Source organism: Dreissena polymorpha, chromosome 11 (assembly GCF_020536995.1).
Source record: "Dreissena polymorpha isolate Duluth1 chromosome 11, UMN_Dpol_1.0, whole genome shotgun sequence".
Taxonomy (NCBI): domain Eukaryota; kingdom Metazoa; phylum Mollusca; class Bivalvia; order Myida; family Dreissenidae; genus Dreissena; species Dreissena polymorpha.
The window spans coordinates 30331198-30351310 of NC_068365.1; the positions used below are offsets into that span (position 1 = coordinate 30331198).

General features: G+C 35.6%; 1 protein-coding gene across 1 annotated transcript in view; it reads right to left on the reverse strand.

Moving 5' to 3' along the window:
- The window catches only part of LOC127851268 (chromatin modification-related protein MEAF6-like), a 50129-nt gene extending 30695 nt beyond the window's left edge, over window positions 1-19434 (reverse strand). The window contains exons 1-3 of the mRNA XM_052384915.1: window positions 19295-19434; window positions 4544-4659; window positions 262-349 (exon numbers count right to left, since the gene is read on the reverse strand). Coding sequence (XP_052240875.1) covers window positions 262-349; window positions 4544-4659; window positions 19295-19366 — 276 coding nt within the window. The 5' untranslated portion in view covers window positions 19367-19434. The remainder of the gene's footprint in view (window positions 1-261; window positions 350-4543; window positions 4660-19294) is intronic.
- Window positions 19435-20113: the final 679 nt, after the last annotated feature.

Consider the following 20113-nt stretch of genomic DNA (forward strand, 5'->3'; position numbering starts at 1 on the left):
AATTAATTATCATTATCTAGAATTATATTCAATTACAGCTTCACGGGCTTAATTCCTGTACGTACAGTGTCATCTAAGATTAGCCTGTGCGGTCTGTACAAGCTAATTAGGGACAACACTACACTTTTTGGTAATTTTCGTTTATACTCATTCTTTTCTAATAGAAAATCCAGTCTAAGCCGAAAATTAACGCATTGGGACCAGTTTTCAAAATGAGCAGCTCATTTATATGATGTTAGCTTTGTTTCCGCCTATACTTACTGCTGCCGATGTCACTGACGACTTTGAAAATAATCTGTCTGCATCTTTGAACTTTCTGTTTCTTTTGTCTGATTTACTATTTGTGTTTCTGAAAAAGACACAAAAGGGTACAAAGTCTATTGAAAGGATTTCATAATCATTGATAAGAGTGCTTACAACCCAGTGTTTTTTTCACCATTTTGGGAATGGGGCCAGGTCCCTTTGAATTGGGAAAATTTGCGGTGTTTTGACTAAAATTGGGAAATTAGTGTTGTTGTTGTTTTGCTCCCAAATGCTTCAAAACTGAGGATACAGGTGTGTCCAGTATTATATTTACTAAGGTTGATCATATATGGATGGGAGATGAACAAAATATTGATCTAAATAAAAAAAAATAAAAAAAAAATATTTTTTTTGGTTCCATTGGGAATTTTTAGCTACCATTTGGGAAAAATATATACTTTTTTCCATTAGGAATGGGTCCGGTTACCGGACCCGATTTTGAATGAAAAAAACACTGCAACCAGAAACCTACATTTATTTCAGCAATTGACATCCTATATCAAAGTAAACAAGAAATGTGTCAACACAACACGGATGCCCCCAACTGTAACTTCGTCACTACAAAAAAGCATAACTGTGTAAATGTTTTTGAGATATACATCGCCTTCATTTTATTGAACTATTAGTTTGCTGCATAACGGGTGTTCAGTATTTAAATTTTGTTGTTTGTTACATATGTCATCGGCTGCAGTTTGCAAAGTTTTTTTCTGCCAATTCTTTGCATGCAAATAACAGGAATGCACATATCTTTTTGTCAACTGTAGAATAACTTACTAAAGCAAAGCATTGAATACATTGTACTCTTTTCTATGGCAGTCTTTTTCATGACACGTAGCACATATAAGCCGGTGGATACTGGTGTATTGTTATGTTATGCAGCTGAATGCATAATCTCAGAGTATATGTTACTAAATCACAGATACACATGTATCTGGTAATGTCCATACCAGACTCTATCACGTTTTGATAAGATGAACATGTTTAATTAATTTTTCTTTATGAGATTCCATACTGTTTGCTAAAAAAAAAACTGACTAATCTTAGAAGAAAATTTGTTTAAATTAAGGCAGAATTATGCCAAGAACTCGTACTTGAAACCGCGAAAGCTTAAACAAATTTTAAGAATTTTCTTGATTTTTTTTCTCAAGAACAACAGCCCCGTGTGTTGGGTCAGGGAGCAAACTAGACTGCCATGATACCCCTATAATACTTGGCCTAGAGATTTTCTAGATAAAACTTGCAACCCCCTTTGGTGAAAATTGGATGAAAACTACTTGAAATAGAGAGCGGACACAATGCTGAATGTTTAAAACGCACTTAGTAACCCCATGACCTAGTTTTTGGCCCAGCATAGCCCATGTTCAGTGCCTTCCCCAGGCCATTTAAGCGCCCCTTGCCGGGGCGCTTGAATTTCGAAATCAGAGTCCCCGGGGCGCTTGAAATTTTCCGATCAGTGTATTCTTCAGTAAAAGAAAGTGGAGATTGTCCAAAAAAATCAAGGTTTCTCTATCAGTGTATCAATATTCCCTGTTTTAAAAGAGCACTCGGTACCTACTTTCACAAGTAATCGCCATAAACACCACATGGGGTAATAGATAATCCACTGATAAGAGAATAGCATGACGCGCGTATCGATTATTTTAACATTACACGGTCATTTAAATCTGACAAGGATGTATCTGGTAACTTTCCAGTCGTCAAACTGTGAAGTTCATCGTCCAATCGGTTACGCGAATGCTTATGGGGGCGGGGTTAACTATCGACCATTATTTTTGATTGACGTCGGGCATGAAATAAGAGTTTATCGCAGCTTGATTAGCAAATAGTTGTACCATTTGAGTAATATAAAACCGGTAATTAGTACAGTGCACAACATTAAAGACGGTTTCGGGCATCATCATCACACCTTTTTACTGTAAACAAGTGTTACCTATGACTCATAATTAATACGAGAAATTAATTGCAAGTGGTAAACAATTAATTATTATAGCGGTTACAATTATGTGATAACAATTTATTTAATTCCAGAACATGTATATTTCAACATGTCCATTTATAGAACTGATTCGCCTCGTTTTTTTTGACATTTATTCGACACGTAATGCGCTTTAACAAATTTTCGTTGAATTAATTACGCACACTTGTAAATGTTTCGTCCGATAATCGATAGTTAGAAGACTGATGATGGCAACCGGCCGTGATCCTCGTGGACAACGTGAATTTCATGCATAATTCCGTCAAAACATTTATTCGACTCGTAAAGTGTGTAAACAAATTATCGTTGAATTTATAACGCAACGGTTAATATTTGTTGAAATCTCAAATGGGAATAATTAAATTTGTAATCCGAAACCCATTACCGTAAGTCGATGTTAACGCGTTTTTAATCCGAAACACACTTCCGAATGTAAATGTTACCGCAACGTTAAATATTTTTGCTTCAAATAAGCAGTGCAAATTTATTTTGTGTCGAATCTTTTTCTCAATTAAAAAGAGCGCGAAAATTATGCAGCATGTACAACGTCGCGTCTATTGCATACAAATGACGTGTATTGAGCGTTTTAACAAGCACACAACAGGTCAGGGGATTGACGCATATTCAGAGGCAATATTTCATCAAATCTATAAATAGTCACTTAAAAAATGGCAAGGTTTGTGTTAAAGAAATAACTGAAAGCTTTTATCGTAAATATTTACCAGAAAGAGATTGATAAAAACGGAATAAACGGGATTATCGGGTAATAAATAGAAACTTGAAAAATAGTTAGTATACAGTAATAGAGTCGGGTTGAAACGGATGTATTGGGGAATCGTTCGAGTCGGGATTTTACTATTTGTGCGGAAAAGTTTTAAAACAATTAAACAATAAAAAAAAATATTTTTAAATGACTGGGGGATTTTTTTGAAGAGTCATAGTGCACCAAATGACGTCTTTTGACGCTGTTTTTCTTTGAGTTATAACGCACCACAGAACGTGAATTGACACGTTAAATTAAAAAAAAGTCAACGTCGGGAGGGGACATACCTCCCGAACCCACCACCGGGGCGCCTGAACAAATTCCTGGGGAAGGCACTGATGTTCCAACTCTTGCCATTATCTAGATAAAACTTGTGACCAAGTTTGGTGAAGATCAGATGAAAACTACTCGAATTAGAGAGTGGACACCATGCTGAATGTTTAAAATGCACTAAGTGACCCCGTGACCTAGTTTTTTGCCCAGCATGGGCCATGTTCGAACTTGGCCTAGAGATCATATAGATAAAACTTGTGACCAAGTTTGGTGAAGACCTGATGAAAACTACTGAATAAGAGAGCAGACACCATACTGAATGTTTAAAACGCACTAAGTGACCCCCGTGACCTAGCTTTGGCCCGGCATGAGCCATGTTCGAACTTGGCATAGACATTATCTAGATAAAAATTCTGACCAAGTTTGGGGAAGATCGGATGCAAACTACTTGAATTAAAGAGCGGACAACATGCTGAATGTTTGAAACGCACTAAGTGACCCCGTGACCTTGTATTTTGCTCGGCATTACCCATGTTTCAACTTGGCCTAGACATTATCTAGATACAACTTCTGACCAAGTTTGGTGAAGATGAGAACTACTTGAATAGAGAGCGGACAAGAAAAGTGTGACGGACAGACTGACAACCTATCAACAGACAGTGCGAAAACTATATGCCGCCGTTGGGGGCATAAAAACATCCATGGGGACCATGTTACTCATTTGAAAAGAAACATTTTCAAACACAACCAAGCTGTCATAAAAACAAATGTTTTGGGTAAATTTCATAAAGATTGGAAAAAACATGTGACTTTTAATGAAATTGTTTGCGGGGAAATTCTTTTTATTTTAAACATTCAATTGGGAATTGTGGGCTGTCATACGGGAAAAATATAGACTTTTTGAGATTGGGAAATGGAGCCGAGTTTCAGTCCAAAATTTGACAACAACAAAATCACTCTGTCTAGTTACCTAGTTGTTCACCCCACATGACCAAGTTTCAAACTCAGCTGAGACATAATTGAGACAAATGTTCTAAACATATTCCATAACCAATAAATGTGGCCTCTAGAGAGTTCACTAGGTATATAATGACAAAGCACTGCAGAGAACGCACGACTTTCATGTATGACGGACAACAGGTGACCATAAAAGCTCACCATAAGCATGATGTGTTTAAGAAAGCTAAAACCAGACTCAAGATGAAATGTGGGATAAATGATTGACTCACTTTGTAGTGGTAAGGTATCTATCCCAGCCCCGTATTATGTTGCCATAGAGCTGCGTGTCTTCCAAGTAACTGCCTTCGAAGGCGTAAATTTGTCGTTCCAGGTTGGCAAGTGTTTCCTGTGAAAGATACATTTTATTACATAAAATAACACAGGTTAATGACTTAATAGCCTTTATCTCAGATATGCAGGCCTTTCTCTTGGAAAATAAGTACAATTCCTGATTTTCTGAATCAAGAGTTCTCCTTTGCCTAAATTTCCTTATATGACCTTTTTATGGTGGTTTTAGTTCTTTCAGAATAAAAACATTAACTAAGGGAAACATTTAAATTAACATAAATATCCAACCAATTGTCAACTGATTTATTGCCCAAGTGCAAAAGTGGCATTCATCTACAAGTCATGTACATATTCACTCTATAACAGAGGTGTGATTGAGGAGATTAAAATTCTGTCCACAGATTTTGGTCTACACAATGTGCAAAACGAGGTGACAAATGTCTTTAAACACGCATACACACATACATGTAAAATCTATTGAAATTTACAAGATTGATTTCTACAAACCAAGATTTACTGCTACAATCATGTTTTTAATGTCACATAATACCTATTAAAGGATGAGAGTGAATTCTGTACTGAATATCTACACCTGTGTATCAACCATTGTAAAATCAACAATTTTAACCGCACTTTCACACATTAACATTTCTAAAGAGATCCAGAATGTAATAATGTTTCATATATATATATTTATTTTTTAAAATAATAATTGATAAAAATCTTGTTTCACTTTGGAACAAGCGTCAGTATCAACATTGAATTACATGTACAAGAAAGGGCTACCCCACAATGCAACTTAGATGTGCGCAACCCGGACATTGACGTCATACATCAATATTTTTCACACGCAGTCCATCCTTATCATGCACGGTCCATATAAGATAATACTGAGTTATTGACCAGTACATATTCTTTTGATAATTGCCACTATTGTATCTTAAGGACCTAAACCGGTCATATAGATAAGGACAAAGTTATGGGAGGTACAATATCCAAGAATAAAAAAAAAAACTATTATCACTTTTGTCTGTTTAATATCATTGCAGACATAAAAAGAGCTGTAGCTCCACACTGTTGGAAGTCAGGAACAATTGGATGCTGTACAAGACATTTCTATTCTGGATGCAGTAAGAAGTGTCTGCAATTTACATCAAATAAATATTTTATTAGGTAGTTAAACCTTTTATAGACTGTTTCATAAATGTTTGCACTCAACATTTCACAAGCGTGTCATTTTCAGTGCATACATTTGTGTTTGATTCATGAGCATAGAATGAGTTTTTTTTTTGTAATTCATTTTCTCCTCTATCTCTGGAAATTTTTACATCAAGTTGCAAAAACTTGTAAAACCGTTTTCCGTGACAAACTTAAAATAGAGGGTAGATGCTGAATTGTGTATGTGCAGCTTATGTCAAACATCACACTTTATTGAAGTTCAAACTATGAAACAACTATAAGAGGTATTCAAAATGATCACAGACACATGCAAAATGATAACAGACACAGCAATAAATGTGAATGTCTTGATTTTATTAAAAGTTAATTAAAGAAAAGCTTATTTCGAAATAAGAAGCAATAAATGTGAAGGTCCTGAATTCTGTATTCATATTAAACAAAATGATTTAGTAGTCTCCTTATTACAAGTCCTTTGAATTCTTTGATTCATGGTAGTTAACAAACATTTTTTAAGAATTTTTGGTAATGTTATTTTGTTTCAAATTATTAAGTTTGTACATGTAGGTTCAAGAACAACACATTGGCCTGCTTTACATCACGCAAATAATAGATCTATTGATTGCATTGTAAATCCAATATAACACGCTCCGTTATAATACTGATTCCAATATAATGATAGTGGGTATTTGCTCGGAGTCCCGTTTTTCTCCAAACTTCCATTTCGGTCTAGACAGTAGTTTTCTTAAAATTCAAATATGGCGGCATCCGATGTTCTGATTGTGTAATGGCTCAATTATAGTCGATAAGAGAAAACTACATTACAGGGGAATTTGACAGTTTTAGTGTGATGATAATCTATTGTTTAGTGCAAAACAAGTGTGATAATAGCATGTGTTTCATGCTCTTTTGCTGTTACTTTATATGTGCTATAGATCTTCTGAATCACTGACAGCATTGACATGTTTTACAATACACGTTTCACTTCATTGTCTGCTAAAATGCAATTGAAAACTAAACAGGCAGAGCCCGACGCGTATCCCCACGCCGCATGTTTGATCCTGGGGGCACCCCAGGGTTGGTAAAGGGGTCATGCATAGTTGAGATTGACCGTATTGTCATAAGAGATGTTCTAATGTAAAATAACTTTAAACAAGATATGTGTTTGCCAGAAACACTATGTCCCCTTTTGCGCCGCTTTGAAGCTATATATTTGACCTTTGACCTTGAAGGATGACCTTGACCTTTCACCACTCAAAATGTGCAGCCCATGAGATACACATGCATGCCAAATATCAAGTTGCTATCTTCAATATTGTAAAAGTTATTGCAAATGCTTAAGTTGGCGCAAACAAACAAACACACGAACAAACCAACAGACAGGGCATAAACAATATGTCCCCCACTATAGTGGTGGGGGGACATAAAAATGAGTGAAAATCTCTGACCCGGCCCCATCCCAACCCCCATTACTTTTCACCCAGGTGCAGATCAAAATTCCAAATATTGCACTGTGGCACATATGGTATGCTAATAGCTACAATGTGTGTAAGTTTCAATGTTCTAGTGATAGTGTAGGAGGAGATAGTGGCCAGGACGGACGGACAGACGGCACTTATAACTACATAATAAGATTTCAAAATCTAAACACAGACCCTAAGTTCAAGGTCAGGGTCACAGGGGTCAAAAATTGTATGCACATGGAAAGGTCTTGTCCAGATACACATGCGTATCAAATATGAAAGCAATATATGAAGGGACACAGACGATATGAGATTTGTTTTTACAGGCAGTCGCAGATTTCAAAACCAGAACCTGGACCCCAAGTTAAACAAGAGCACCGCCTTGCAGGTGCAGACCGCTCATCTATTTTCTTTTTAAAGGTGAAGGGACTCTCATTTTCAATCACAAAGGAGGGAGGGGTGGAGTGAAGAGGGGTGTATAGTGTGGGGTTGTGGACATTTATTACATTATCTTCCAAAAAAGCGAAAAAAAAAATCGGGGCGGGGGGGGAGGGTGGGGGGGGAGGGGCGATGGGGGGGGGGGGGGGGTATTTTTTGGGTGCGATGGTTGGACGGTATTTCAAACATAACCGTTTTAAAAAAAAAATGGGGGGGGGGGGTATAGTGTGAGGGTGTGGTGGTAATTTGTGAGATGATCTTAAAAAAAAAAAAAAAAAAAAAAAATGGGGGGGGGGGGGGTGTGGGGTGGGGGGTGGTGGGGTGGGGGGGGTGGGGTGGGGGTATAGTGTGAGGGTGTGGGGGTCATTTGTGAGATGATCTTAAAAAAAAAAAAAAAAAACAATTAGGGGGGGGGGAGGGGGGAGGGCACGGGGGATGGTTTGGGTGGAGTCTATTGTGGTATGTCAGGTAAGAGTAGTTTCGTCAAAGTATCAATCAAATCTAATCATAAATAAAGAAGTTATGGCAATTTTAGCAAAATTTTATAATTTGACCTTGAGAGTCAAGGTCATTCAAAGGTCAAGGTAAAATTCAACTTGCCAGGTACAGTAACCTCATGATAGCATGAAAGTATTTGAAGTTTGAAAGCAATAGCCTTGATACTTAAGAAGTAAAGTGGATCGAAACACAAAATTTAACCATATATTAAAAGTTACTAAGTCAAAAAAGGGCCATAATTCCGTAACAATGACAACCAGAGTTATGCAACTTGTCCTTTTACTGTACCCTTATGATAGTTTGTGAGTGTTCCAAGTATGAAAGCAATATCTATGATACTTTAGGGGTAAAGTGGACCAAAACATAAATCTTAACCAAATTTTCAATTTTCTAAGTATAAAGGGCCCATAATTCCGTCCAAATGCCAGTCAGAATTACATAACTTTGCCTGCACGGTCCCCTTATGATAGTTCATAAGTGTTGCAAGTATGAAAGCAATAGCTTTGATACTGTAGGAATAAAGTGGACCTAAACACAAAACTTTATCAAATTTTCAATTTTCTAAGTATAAAAAGTGCACATAATTCTGTCAAAATGCCAGTCAGAGTTACATTACTTTGCCTGCACAGTCCCCTTATGATAGTTAGTAAGTGTTGCAAGTATGAAAGCAATAGCTTTGATGCTTAAGGAATAAAATGGACCTAAACACAAAACTTAACCAAAATTTTCAATTTTCTAAGTATAAAAAGGGCACATAATTCTGTCAAAATGCACGCCAGAGTTATCTAACTTTGCCTGCCCAGTCCCCTCATGATAGTAAGTAAGTGTACCAAGTTTGAATGCAATAGCATTGATACTTACTGAGAAAAGTGGACCTAAACGCAAAACTTAACCAAAATTTTCAATTTTCTAAGTATAAAAAGGGCACATAATTCTGTCAAAATGCACGCCAGAGTTATCTAACTTTGCCTGCACAGTCCCCTCATGATAGTAAGTAAGTGTGCCAAGTTTGAATGCAATAGCATTGATACTTTCTGAGAAAAGTGGACCTTAACGCAAAACTTAACCGGACGCCAACCCCGACGCCGACGCCGATGCCAAGGTGATGACAATAGCTCATTTTTTTTTTTCAAAAAATAGATGAGCTAAAAATGTCATGGGCATAGAAAGGTGTTGTCCAGATACACATGCAATATCTGAAAGCACACAGCAGGTATGAGCCTTTTTCGAATCACGGTGACAGATTTCGAAACCTGAATGCTGATCTTAAGTTCAAGGTCAAGGTCACAGTGGTCAAAAATTGTATGCGCATGGAAAGGTGTTGTCCAGATACACAGTAGTTACGAGTCTTTTTCGAATCACGGTTGCAGATTACGAAACCTGAAAACTGACCCCAAGTTCAAGGTCACAGGGGTCAAAAATTTTATGCGCAGGGAAAGGTGTTGTCCAGATACACATGCATACCAAATATGAAAGCAATTTCTGAATGGACACGGTAGTTATGAGCCTTTTTTGAATCGCAGTCCCAGGAAAATCTCTGATCTGGCCCCACCCCAACCCCCATAACTTTCGACCCAGGGGTCAGATCAAAATTTCAAATAGTGCAGGGTCGCACATATGCTCATAGCTACCATGTGTGTAAGTTTCAAGGTTCTTGTGCTTATAGTGTAGGAGGAGATAGTGGTCAGGACGGACAGACGCCGGAGATAACCACAATATCCCCACGCTTTTTAAAAATCATGTGGATAATAAAGACAATCAGTTTCATCCAAAGGCAGTGTTAGTAACAGAAATTCACTTTCATTTTCCCATGATTTTCAGTGAGTCCCCGGGAAACATGTTTTTGCATAACTAAGTATGACACAATAAAGATTGCTTTGTATCTGATTTCATATTTCCAAAACAAGGCTTACAAATTTAGCTTTGTAGCGAAATAAGGTCACTTCCAACAGCCTTGCTGTTGGGCTAGCTCTTTAGCGACGTGGTTAAAGTGTCTGACTACCACTCCGGAGGTCGTGGGTTCAATCCCCAGCCTGAGCTCAGTAATTTTCACATTATATAATTTATGTCAAGTTTGTATATTACTTATCATTTTGCATTAAACCAACAATGTACTTCACAAGCTTGTACTCAAATGACAATGGATTTTCTTAAATCAAGTCCGTGCTTAATACGGGCAAAAGCCCGCAAAGCGGGCGTTGACCGTTCATACATAGCCATGAATTTAGCCATAAAATTACATAAGAATACCACATAGGGATGGGTCTCAAACAAATTTGCCACGCGACATATATTTTCGCGATGCTATTTATGACCTTGAACAAATCAAAAACACTTTGACATATGCTAAATCACATGTAAATACATACCTCACGAAAAATTATATCAATGACATCATAATTGTGTTGCGAATCACACTAAATATTCTCGCATTATTTGTTTTTCTTCGCAACCATTCCAGAAATAAGTCATTACTCAATTATCTCCCCTGAATACTCATCTTCAGTGGGTATAAGCCGAAGACTGGTTCACTACATATAGTGACAGTCTTTACCAAACACAATTTTCGTGAACATAACCCGTCTTAAATATATTGCCGAATCTCAGATTACTGTCGAACTTATTTGCTTTGATGATATTTTCAATATCTTATTGTTATTATTATCCTGACAAATCACAAATGCTTGTTAAAAACATATTTGTTTTAAGCATTATAGTTGGCATCTCTATTCTTCCAGTATTATCGCGGATATTTCAATAACGACACCCTACTGTTTATTTGTCAGAAATTCAGAATTCGTGACGCATTTTCCATTCACTTTCAGAAAGAAGTTTTACGTGTGATCATGAGCAATATTCTGGTAAGTTGTCTTTGTTATCCATCAGAAACACACTTATTCACAAAATTTAAAGATAATCCGATCTGACTTTTTAGTCTTTTAGCTTAAATTTTAAACGTATTTACACCTTGCCTGCTCGCACTTTACCGATATCCAGAAAGGTTACATATCACTATAATAAGTTTAGGCCTAAAACCACAAAATCCGATACCGTTGGATTTTCGTACCACAATCTTACATAAAAAATCTTTCAGATTCTAAATCAACAAAAAACATTTATAAATTGTCTGCATTATTGATTAAAGCGGGTATATACGATTTTTATATGTGCTGAATTGTAAAATATTGATACAAATATGTTATAATAACACACACTATGCAAGAAAAATGATACATTTAAGACGAATTTCATAAAATACAGCAAATACAAATTAGCGCCCCGAGCCGATTGTGACGAAGATAATTCGTAATTATTTTCCTACAATAACCGACGCATTCGTCTTTTTTGTAAGTGTTCATGTGTCGTATGAATCGATATCGCTGCAGAAATTTCAAATGAACCGTTAAACTAAATTTAGATTCACATCGTACATGCATGATATATATGCTGGCGAATTCGGCTGTACAGCCTTTTTCGATTTCAGAATTAAATATCTGGCTTATTTAGCATTTTTCGACACATGTTCTTCTTAACTTTTATTTTAGTTTATATTGAAATATATGTATAATAAGTTTTTTACACATTTTATATTTATTACTAAATATTTGACAAGATCGTATATACCCGCTTTAAATCTTTAAATATTTGTTGGTTTTCCGTTTTAGGAAGCTGTTCTGCCAAGGCAAGAGCTGGGCATCACACAGGCCATTCTATCCAGCAAAACTGACAGTTTTGGTTTACAGAAATCAACAAAGGAGGGATTCCTGAACTATCAAAATTTCCAAGCTATACACACAGTTATTATCTGTGGTGATCTTTATTGGTTCTGTTGGTTTACTTTGATGGAACATGTGTGAACTTTTATAGAACTTTGAAAAGTCTATATCTGTCTATCTATAAACAAAAATCAGCTATGGTATAATAAGATCAGATGTGCAAACAATGTCAAAGGTTTGTTAAATTAACAATTTGAAGGCAATTATGCTGAAAAAATATGAAAGTTCCCATGCAAATTTAGTCTGTATATCGGCAAGTGACTGCCAATAAATGTCAAACTAGTAATACAAAACTTACCACAAGTATGTAAAAGCACGAAGTACCTGTTGTGATCATTTTTAGTAAGATAGTGAAATTCTAAACAGTAGCAAATAGCTTGTTTAGTAAATGCATAATGCAATTAATATGATTTCCTTTCTATTGTGTAATTAATAAATTGGTTGTTACTTGTTAATCCATGATAAAGAGGATATTTGTTGGATTCGGTGGATTATCGATTTTAATTCACGAGTGATCATAAAAAATAATATTTGAAAATATATATTTTTTATGATCGAAAGTGAATTAAAATCGATATTCCACCAAATCCAACAAATTTTATTTTTATTTTATGCTTTGTTTCACAGTTTATATACATTGTTAAAGAGTTTAACCAAAGAATTTCGCTGAAATAATGACGTCATTTCGTCAAAAAAATGACGTCATTTCACAGTAAACAATGAAAATTATCGATAAATTTCACTGATAATTTTCATTGTTTGAAACAGCGAAATTATCAGTTTTAATTCACTGATATTTCTCTATAAACCACCGGAAAGCATAAAATAAAAATGTCTTATGGCTAGTACAAAACCAGCATTGTTAATTTTGTAAAAGGTAATAAAATAACACCACTTTGTAATTTCATAGACGTAAATATTCTTGTACTGTAGGTTGATGACAGTGTTTTAGTATTACTTATTTTGTAACTATTATTTTATGTGCAAATAAATGATGTGAAGTGTTTTGTATCTCCACACAATACCACATACCTTTTTATATACCGGTATGTACTGTGTTATGTGTAATTTGAAAGTTTAAATAAAAAAATATGGATAATATAACATGATGCATTCTAATATTTGCATTCAATTTGTAACTATAGAGCTAAGTGTATGCAGTTTAGACTGTGATTTAAGAATTTCTACAAAAGGCTAGTTTTTTAGTGGCGACAAAATTTAAACTATTCAACAATAGTTTGCGAAAGAAAATTAGAAACCTGCAAAATACCTGTATTTATTAAATATTTAAATTGCGAAACAAGTATGTTGTTAATGTTATGCTGTTACACATAATTATACATAGATAATAAATAAGAAGACAATTAGCGTTGTTAGCATTTCCCAACAGTAGAAATCATTCTTCTGATGAAGTCAGTGGTATACAGACGAAAGCTCCAGACATGGCTTTCAATACGTAGTGTGTGTTATTTGACAGTTTAAAACTTATTGGATTAAAACAAAAATCCTGTCAAATTTGTCAATCAAAATTGATTTGACACATCACATGATTTTGATTATGTTAAATCAGTGTACAGTATGCTAAATGCAACTGCTTTAGCAAACTGTCGAGTTGAATTCAGACATTTGATGAAACAAACTGTTTCCTGGGTAGGACCAGTACTTAGTGTCTATATGACGTCGAAAGTCTACAAGACCTACTAGGTACAACGAGAAATGTACTTCGACGTACAATTTTCACCGACCCTTGAGTGTTAGCCAATCAGAAGACACCTTACATCTGTTGCTTTTAGAGATATTTGACTTTGAACATTATTATTATTATTATTTATACCAAATTATGCGACTATCGACCGCTTACTCATAGATATATTGCGTATTTATTAAACATTATTATTATTATAATTTATACCAAATTATGCGACTATCGACCGCTAACTCATAGATATTGTGCGTATTTATTGACCTTGCGGGGCGGAATTAACCTCTGACTTATGCAAGTTATGGTTATCACAAAATACGACCAACAGAGAGGTTATTATACATTATTTATCCCGTTAATTTTTGGTAACTGTTTGGTTACCGTTAGGAATTTCCTACACAGTAATGCGCTGGACAGTCGTGATACTCCGCCACGCATGATTAATAAATACTAACAATATGCTTAATAATTTTTATTTTAAAAAGGTAACAATTGAATCTTCTTCAAATTTGTATATAATCTATTTCAATGCATTAAATACTTGAAACTTCTCTGTGTTTTTTTTTGCCATTCTGATATTTTTATTCATTTTGTCCTCAATTAAAAGAGACTGTAAACATTTATTTTGAATAAATCTGAAGGAAAAGCGGCTCAACAGACAAGTTTTTTGATTGACTGTTCAGAAAATGTGTACGTCGAAGTACAAACATGTATGACGAATTAGGCCTAAATTAAAATTAAGTTTGTTTGCCCTTTACCGACCGACCCACTTTTTACCCCCCGACCCAAAAATTTTTATTGCGATTTCTGAAAACGTATTATTTTTATTTTCGTTTTTTTTCGCCAATCATAAAAGAGCTGACTGCAATATTTATTCGTGCGCATATTTATATCCCTGTCCATTATTATCGCCCCTGACCGATCTAGGTCTCTCCGATGGTTGGAATTTCATATTCACCAGAATAGACAGTAATGCAAGCGTCTATAACCAGCATCGCGATCGGCGGTGTTCCGTGAAAATGACCGAACGACATCATACTTAACTATTTGTTCGCGAAAGTAGTCGGACATATACGAGTTTACGTTCGTCACACACATGCTGTTAACGTGATCCAAGATGGCGGACAATTAAAAGAAATAACGATGCTCAGCGAGGACAAATGACTATCGAATTTACGACGGACATCATATAATTAGTATGGTTTAATGAAAAGAACGTGTCATTCTACGATGGAGCATACGTTTTAGATACAAATAAAACTCTTTTTTTGGAAATGTATGAACTGAATGTCACAGAACAAGTGTTTGAAAATTGGAATGCAGTCTACTCGCAAAGAAAAATACATCTAACAGTTACAGGATTATCGTTCGAAAATGCAAAATAAAAGACAAACATGATTTGATTTATATGCAAGTGGATCTGTGTTTAATCAGATTCATGTGCACATTCTGCTTTATTATGTTTGCCACTCTAAACAGTTTACTGTTATGGCATGTTAGTGAAATGGATATGTAAAGGTAAACTTATTTAATATATTAATGTCTCTTAGCTAAATACATCGACAACACTCAAGTATATATGTTTAAAGCGTTTTTATATCCACAAACTGAAACTAACAACCTTAATTTATTTCCCCAAATCAAGTTTTCATGCTTATGTTAGTTGCAATAATACAACTCCCAGCTATTGACCCTCTGAGCTGTACGTATGCACTCATAAAAGCTCAGAGCATTCCAGAAGAACTAATGCTTATGTTCAGTTTGCCCTTTTATGAATTTACTTTGCCAAGCCGAGACTATGCACTAACCGGTCAAACACTTAAAATTGAGGCCTGTAAAAATTTCAACTGGCCTGTGAATTGTTTCTCCTGGTAGGCAAGTCTGGCCTGTAAAATATGACGTTTTTTGGCCATGTCTGAATTTTTCCATTAAAGGCTTTGGGCTGTCTTTCTACACTCCTTCAATGCTTGTTTGATTCCAATAATGTTGCTTTAATGGAATTACCATTTGTATTCATTTGCTTCTTAATATTAAATCACGTAAACTTGTTTTATTAGTAGCACAGCCCGATTAATATTTTTATTTAGTACTGCCCTTGGAATTTGTTCACGTCATTATGTCATTATGGATTTTTGTGACGTCATACGACCGACTTTCCCAGTTGTAATCTACATGCATAGGTCATTTGGTTTATAACGTTCCATTTTATTTATATTTTCTCTCTGATAGGCGTTTCTTGTTTGATTTAATTATTTTTAATTTGTTTAGCAGTCACATAAACAACCAAGCTATGTAATATGGAATTTTTACACCCATTATTGCTGCTTCTTCCTGTATTTGCGCGATGATTATCTGAGATATTAACTCTATGATTCTACATTCTCAAATCTTTTCTATAAAGAAGGAATGTAGTTGACAATTGTTATCCCCACGCTTTTTGAAAAAAAGGTGGGGATATTGTGGTTATCTCCGCCGTCCGTCCGTCCGTCTGTCCGTCCGTCCGTCCGTCCTGGCCACTATCTCCTCCTACACTAAAAGCACTAGAACCTTGAAACTTACACACATGGTAGCTATGAGCATATGTGCGACCCTGCACTATTTGGAATTTTGATCTGACCCCTGGGTCAAAAGTTATAGCAGTTGGGGTGGGGCCGCGTCAGAAATTATCACTCATTTTTTTAGGTTATTTTACATTTACTTCTTTATTTCTACACCGATTCACTTCAAATTGATACTGGACCTCTCTTATGACAATACGGTCAATCTCAACCATGCATGGCCCCATTCCCAACCCTGGGGCGCCCCGCCCACATAGGCCACACCCACCAAAAATTTCCATTTACTATAATTTTTTCATTTCTACACGGATTCACTTCAAATTGATACTGAACTTTTGTTATGACATTAGGGTCAATCTCAACTATGCATGGCCCCAATCCCAACCCTGGGGCGCCCGCCCACATAGGCCACACCCAGCAAAAAATTCCATTTACTATAATTTTTTCATTTCTACACGGATTCACTTCAAATTGATACTGAACTTCTCTTATGACATTAGGGTCAATCTCAACTATGCATGGCCCCATAACCAACCCTGGGGCCCCGCCCACATAGACCACACCCACCAAAAATTGCCTTTACTATAATTTCTTCATTTCTACACCGATTCACTTCAAATTGATATTGAACTTCTCTTATGACAATACAGTCAATCTCAACTATGCATGGCCCCATTACCAACCCTGGGGCGCCCCGCCCACATAGACCACACCCACCCAAAATTGCCTTTTACTATAATTTCTTCATTTCTACACCGATTCACTTCAAATTGATACTGAACCTCTCTTATGACAATACGGTCAATCTCAACTATGCATGGCACAATTACCAACCCTGGGGCGCCCTACCCACATATGTCACACCCACCCAAAATTGCCTTTTACTATAACTTCTTCATTTCTACACCAATTCACTTCTAATTGATGATGAACTTCTCTTATGACAATACGGTCAATCTCAGCTATGCATGGCCCCATTACCAACCCTGGGGCACACCTAGGTCAAACATTCGGCGTGGGGATACGCGTCGGCCTCTGCCGCGCCATTTCTAGTTAATAGTTTTATTTGATCGTTCGTCAAAAAGTTGTAATTCTGTTACTCTTGTATCTTCAATGCAATTGAGTAATTAAATAGTAATTAAATTGAATGCGTTTTAATTCCCTTTTATTATTGTTTAATTTGAGTTACAATGCTATGACGTTAAATTTTATTTACACTTGAATGTATTATGAATATTGCTGGGCCAAGTGTGAGGTTGAGCGCTCTATAACCAGGTTTAAACCCCCAATGCTTTGCATTGACCGTTCCAAGGCGGTGACCCCAGCTTTATTCATATTTTGTGTTTATGTTGGTTTGTATTGTGCTGTATTGTGCTGTTTTGTACTGTTTGGGCAATCGGTCACTTGCCTTAAATAAAGGACCAACTAATTGTTTTTAATGAAAATTCAATACTGCTCCAGCAGCTGGAGTTTCACTTCTTTATATTGTTGCATGCTAATTGAGCCCAATATAAGGGAAAGGTTTAAGTTAAAAATAAAAGCTGTCTGGCAGTTAAATAATGACAAATGCATTTGAGCAATTAACATCATATAATGAACACATATTTGATGTAATAACACACAAGCATGCATTTGATATTAAAATATATGCAAGAAACAGCATACAAGATAATGTTAAGCTACATAGGGCTTCGTACACGGCAACAGTGCTTTAATAACAGTGTTTTAAATATTCAAAGACTATTATTGTATTAAAAATATAATTTCTCAAATAAAATAAAATAATTTTCCTACCTACCTACCCAACTGTAAAATTTAGGGTCGGTAAAGGGCAAACCAACACTATTTTAATTGTGGCCTTACAAATTGTACTTTGATGTACAAATATATACTTCAAAGTGTATTTTATATGTGTATGTTGACGTACAATTATTGTACGTCGCCGTACATTTCTCTTTTTACCTTGTAGGTCTTCTTGACTTTCAACCCAAATGGTACACCATAGTATATCTTTAGGGTTATTTTAATGGGATCTTTTCAGGGTTTGGTAAATTGATAAAATTGAAAAAAGTTGTTTCAGATTCGCAAATTTTCGTTTTAGTAATGATATTTGTGAGGAAACAGTATTACTGAACATTTACCATAGTCCAATATAGCCATAATATGTATCTTTTGATGAACTGAAAACCTAAAAATTATCAAGCGTTGCAACGCGAAACGATTGAATAATTTGGCGAGTTTTGTTGTTGTTGTTTAAATTTACGAAACTACGAAGATTGCTTATATAAGGTGTAAAATACTTAAACTGTGTAAACTAGGCGGAATAGCCGAGAGGGCTAATGCGTTTTTCCTTCAGACTTACTCCAGGACTCGCGGGGTCACTGGTTCAAGCCCTGGTACCGGCTACTTTTTTTTCCTTTTTTTTATTTTATTCTTGATTTTTTACTGGAGCTTTTAAGATCCAATGTTTACATTTATCAATATAAAGCATTTAATGACAAACTTCAAAATCTGTGAAAAGGCCCAATTAAGAATGCACCCACTTAAGGGATCAATACAGACACCTCCCAGTGACTAAGCCAGTTAGCAGACACCCCATCCACTATTCCACAGCCACCGAATCAGCTTGAAATTCCTGTGGCTTGAAAAAAATAAATATATAAGATGCTAGATCTTTAAGCTAGGAACATGTAACTCGTTTTAAGATTGATTTTTTTTTATGCATTACTTAATTATTGCAACAATTATAATATTTTGAACACAATCATGTCCATATATTTATTAAAAATACATGGTTATCAAAAAAACTGAAAAAGCTTTTGCCCGTAAATTAGGTAGCCTATAATCATATTATATTAGTTTGTGACATTTCACGAATCACGAAGTGTAATTGACAATCTGCATGTTGGTGAAATTTGTTTGGGAATTCCCGAATGGGGAAATCCGGAAATACTGTGACGTCATTGCAATTACATTCGCCATTTTGGATATGAAAACACACTTCAAACATGAAAAACGATCAAATACATATAATTTTGAACAGCATTACCATGATTTAAAATAAAAACAAATCTTATCATACAGCTATTTCCGATCTTCTTCGGACCAGTTCATTTAACTCGCTTCGTGTATCAATTGTTCTTCCGCCCGACATTTTACAGTTTTTTTAGGCAACCCTTAATTTGATTGGTCAATAGATTTCTACGATCCAAGGGAGACGATCTTTCCCGCTTACAGAGTTGTGCGTATGAAAGGTCAGATACTACTATATAAATAAATGAGTAACAGATCAATCAGCAGCCAGTGATTCTTATCATATAAATCCCTTTCGAGAACACATCTGACGTGCCGTCAACCAATAGATTGTTTCTTAAGCGCAAAGCAACCATTTTTATCGGAGATATGTAAAATGGGTCCTCGGATGTTTCGCCCCCAAGACGTTTCCGCCCTGGTCGATTCGCATCTGGTCGTTTCGCCTCCATATTAGCGGAACACTAGGTGTTGAGTAGTTTAATTGGTGACCATTATATAATCATCAAAGAAAGTACCCTGAAGCATTAGTCTTAAATTAACAATGTATTTCATTCCCTCATTATGTAAATGTGATAAAACAGGTGTTAGTTATGGTAGGTATAGCGCTTACCATTTGTAGAAAACGAAATGTGAAAACATTTGGAGATCCGTATTAAAAAAAATAACAGTGCTGCTATATATTGTAATGTAAATAATTACGACTCATTCAGTTTATAAATGTGCTTTGCTGTAATTTATTATTGCGTGCTATGTATACTCGAATAAACTATGTGTTCTGTACTATTATATTCAAAAAATATTCATGTAGTGCAATTTCATATTTAATACAATACAATGTATAGAAATAAAGCATTTGGTTTCTTGTATG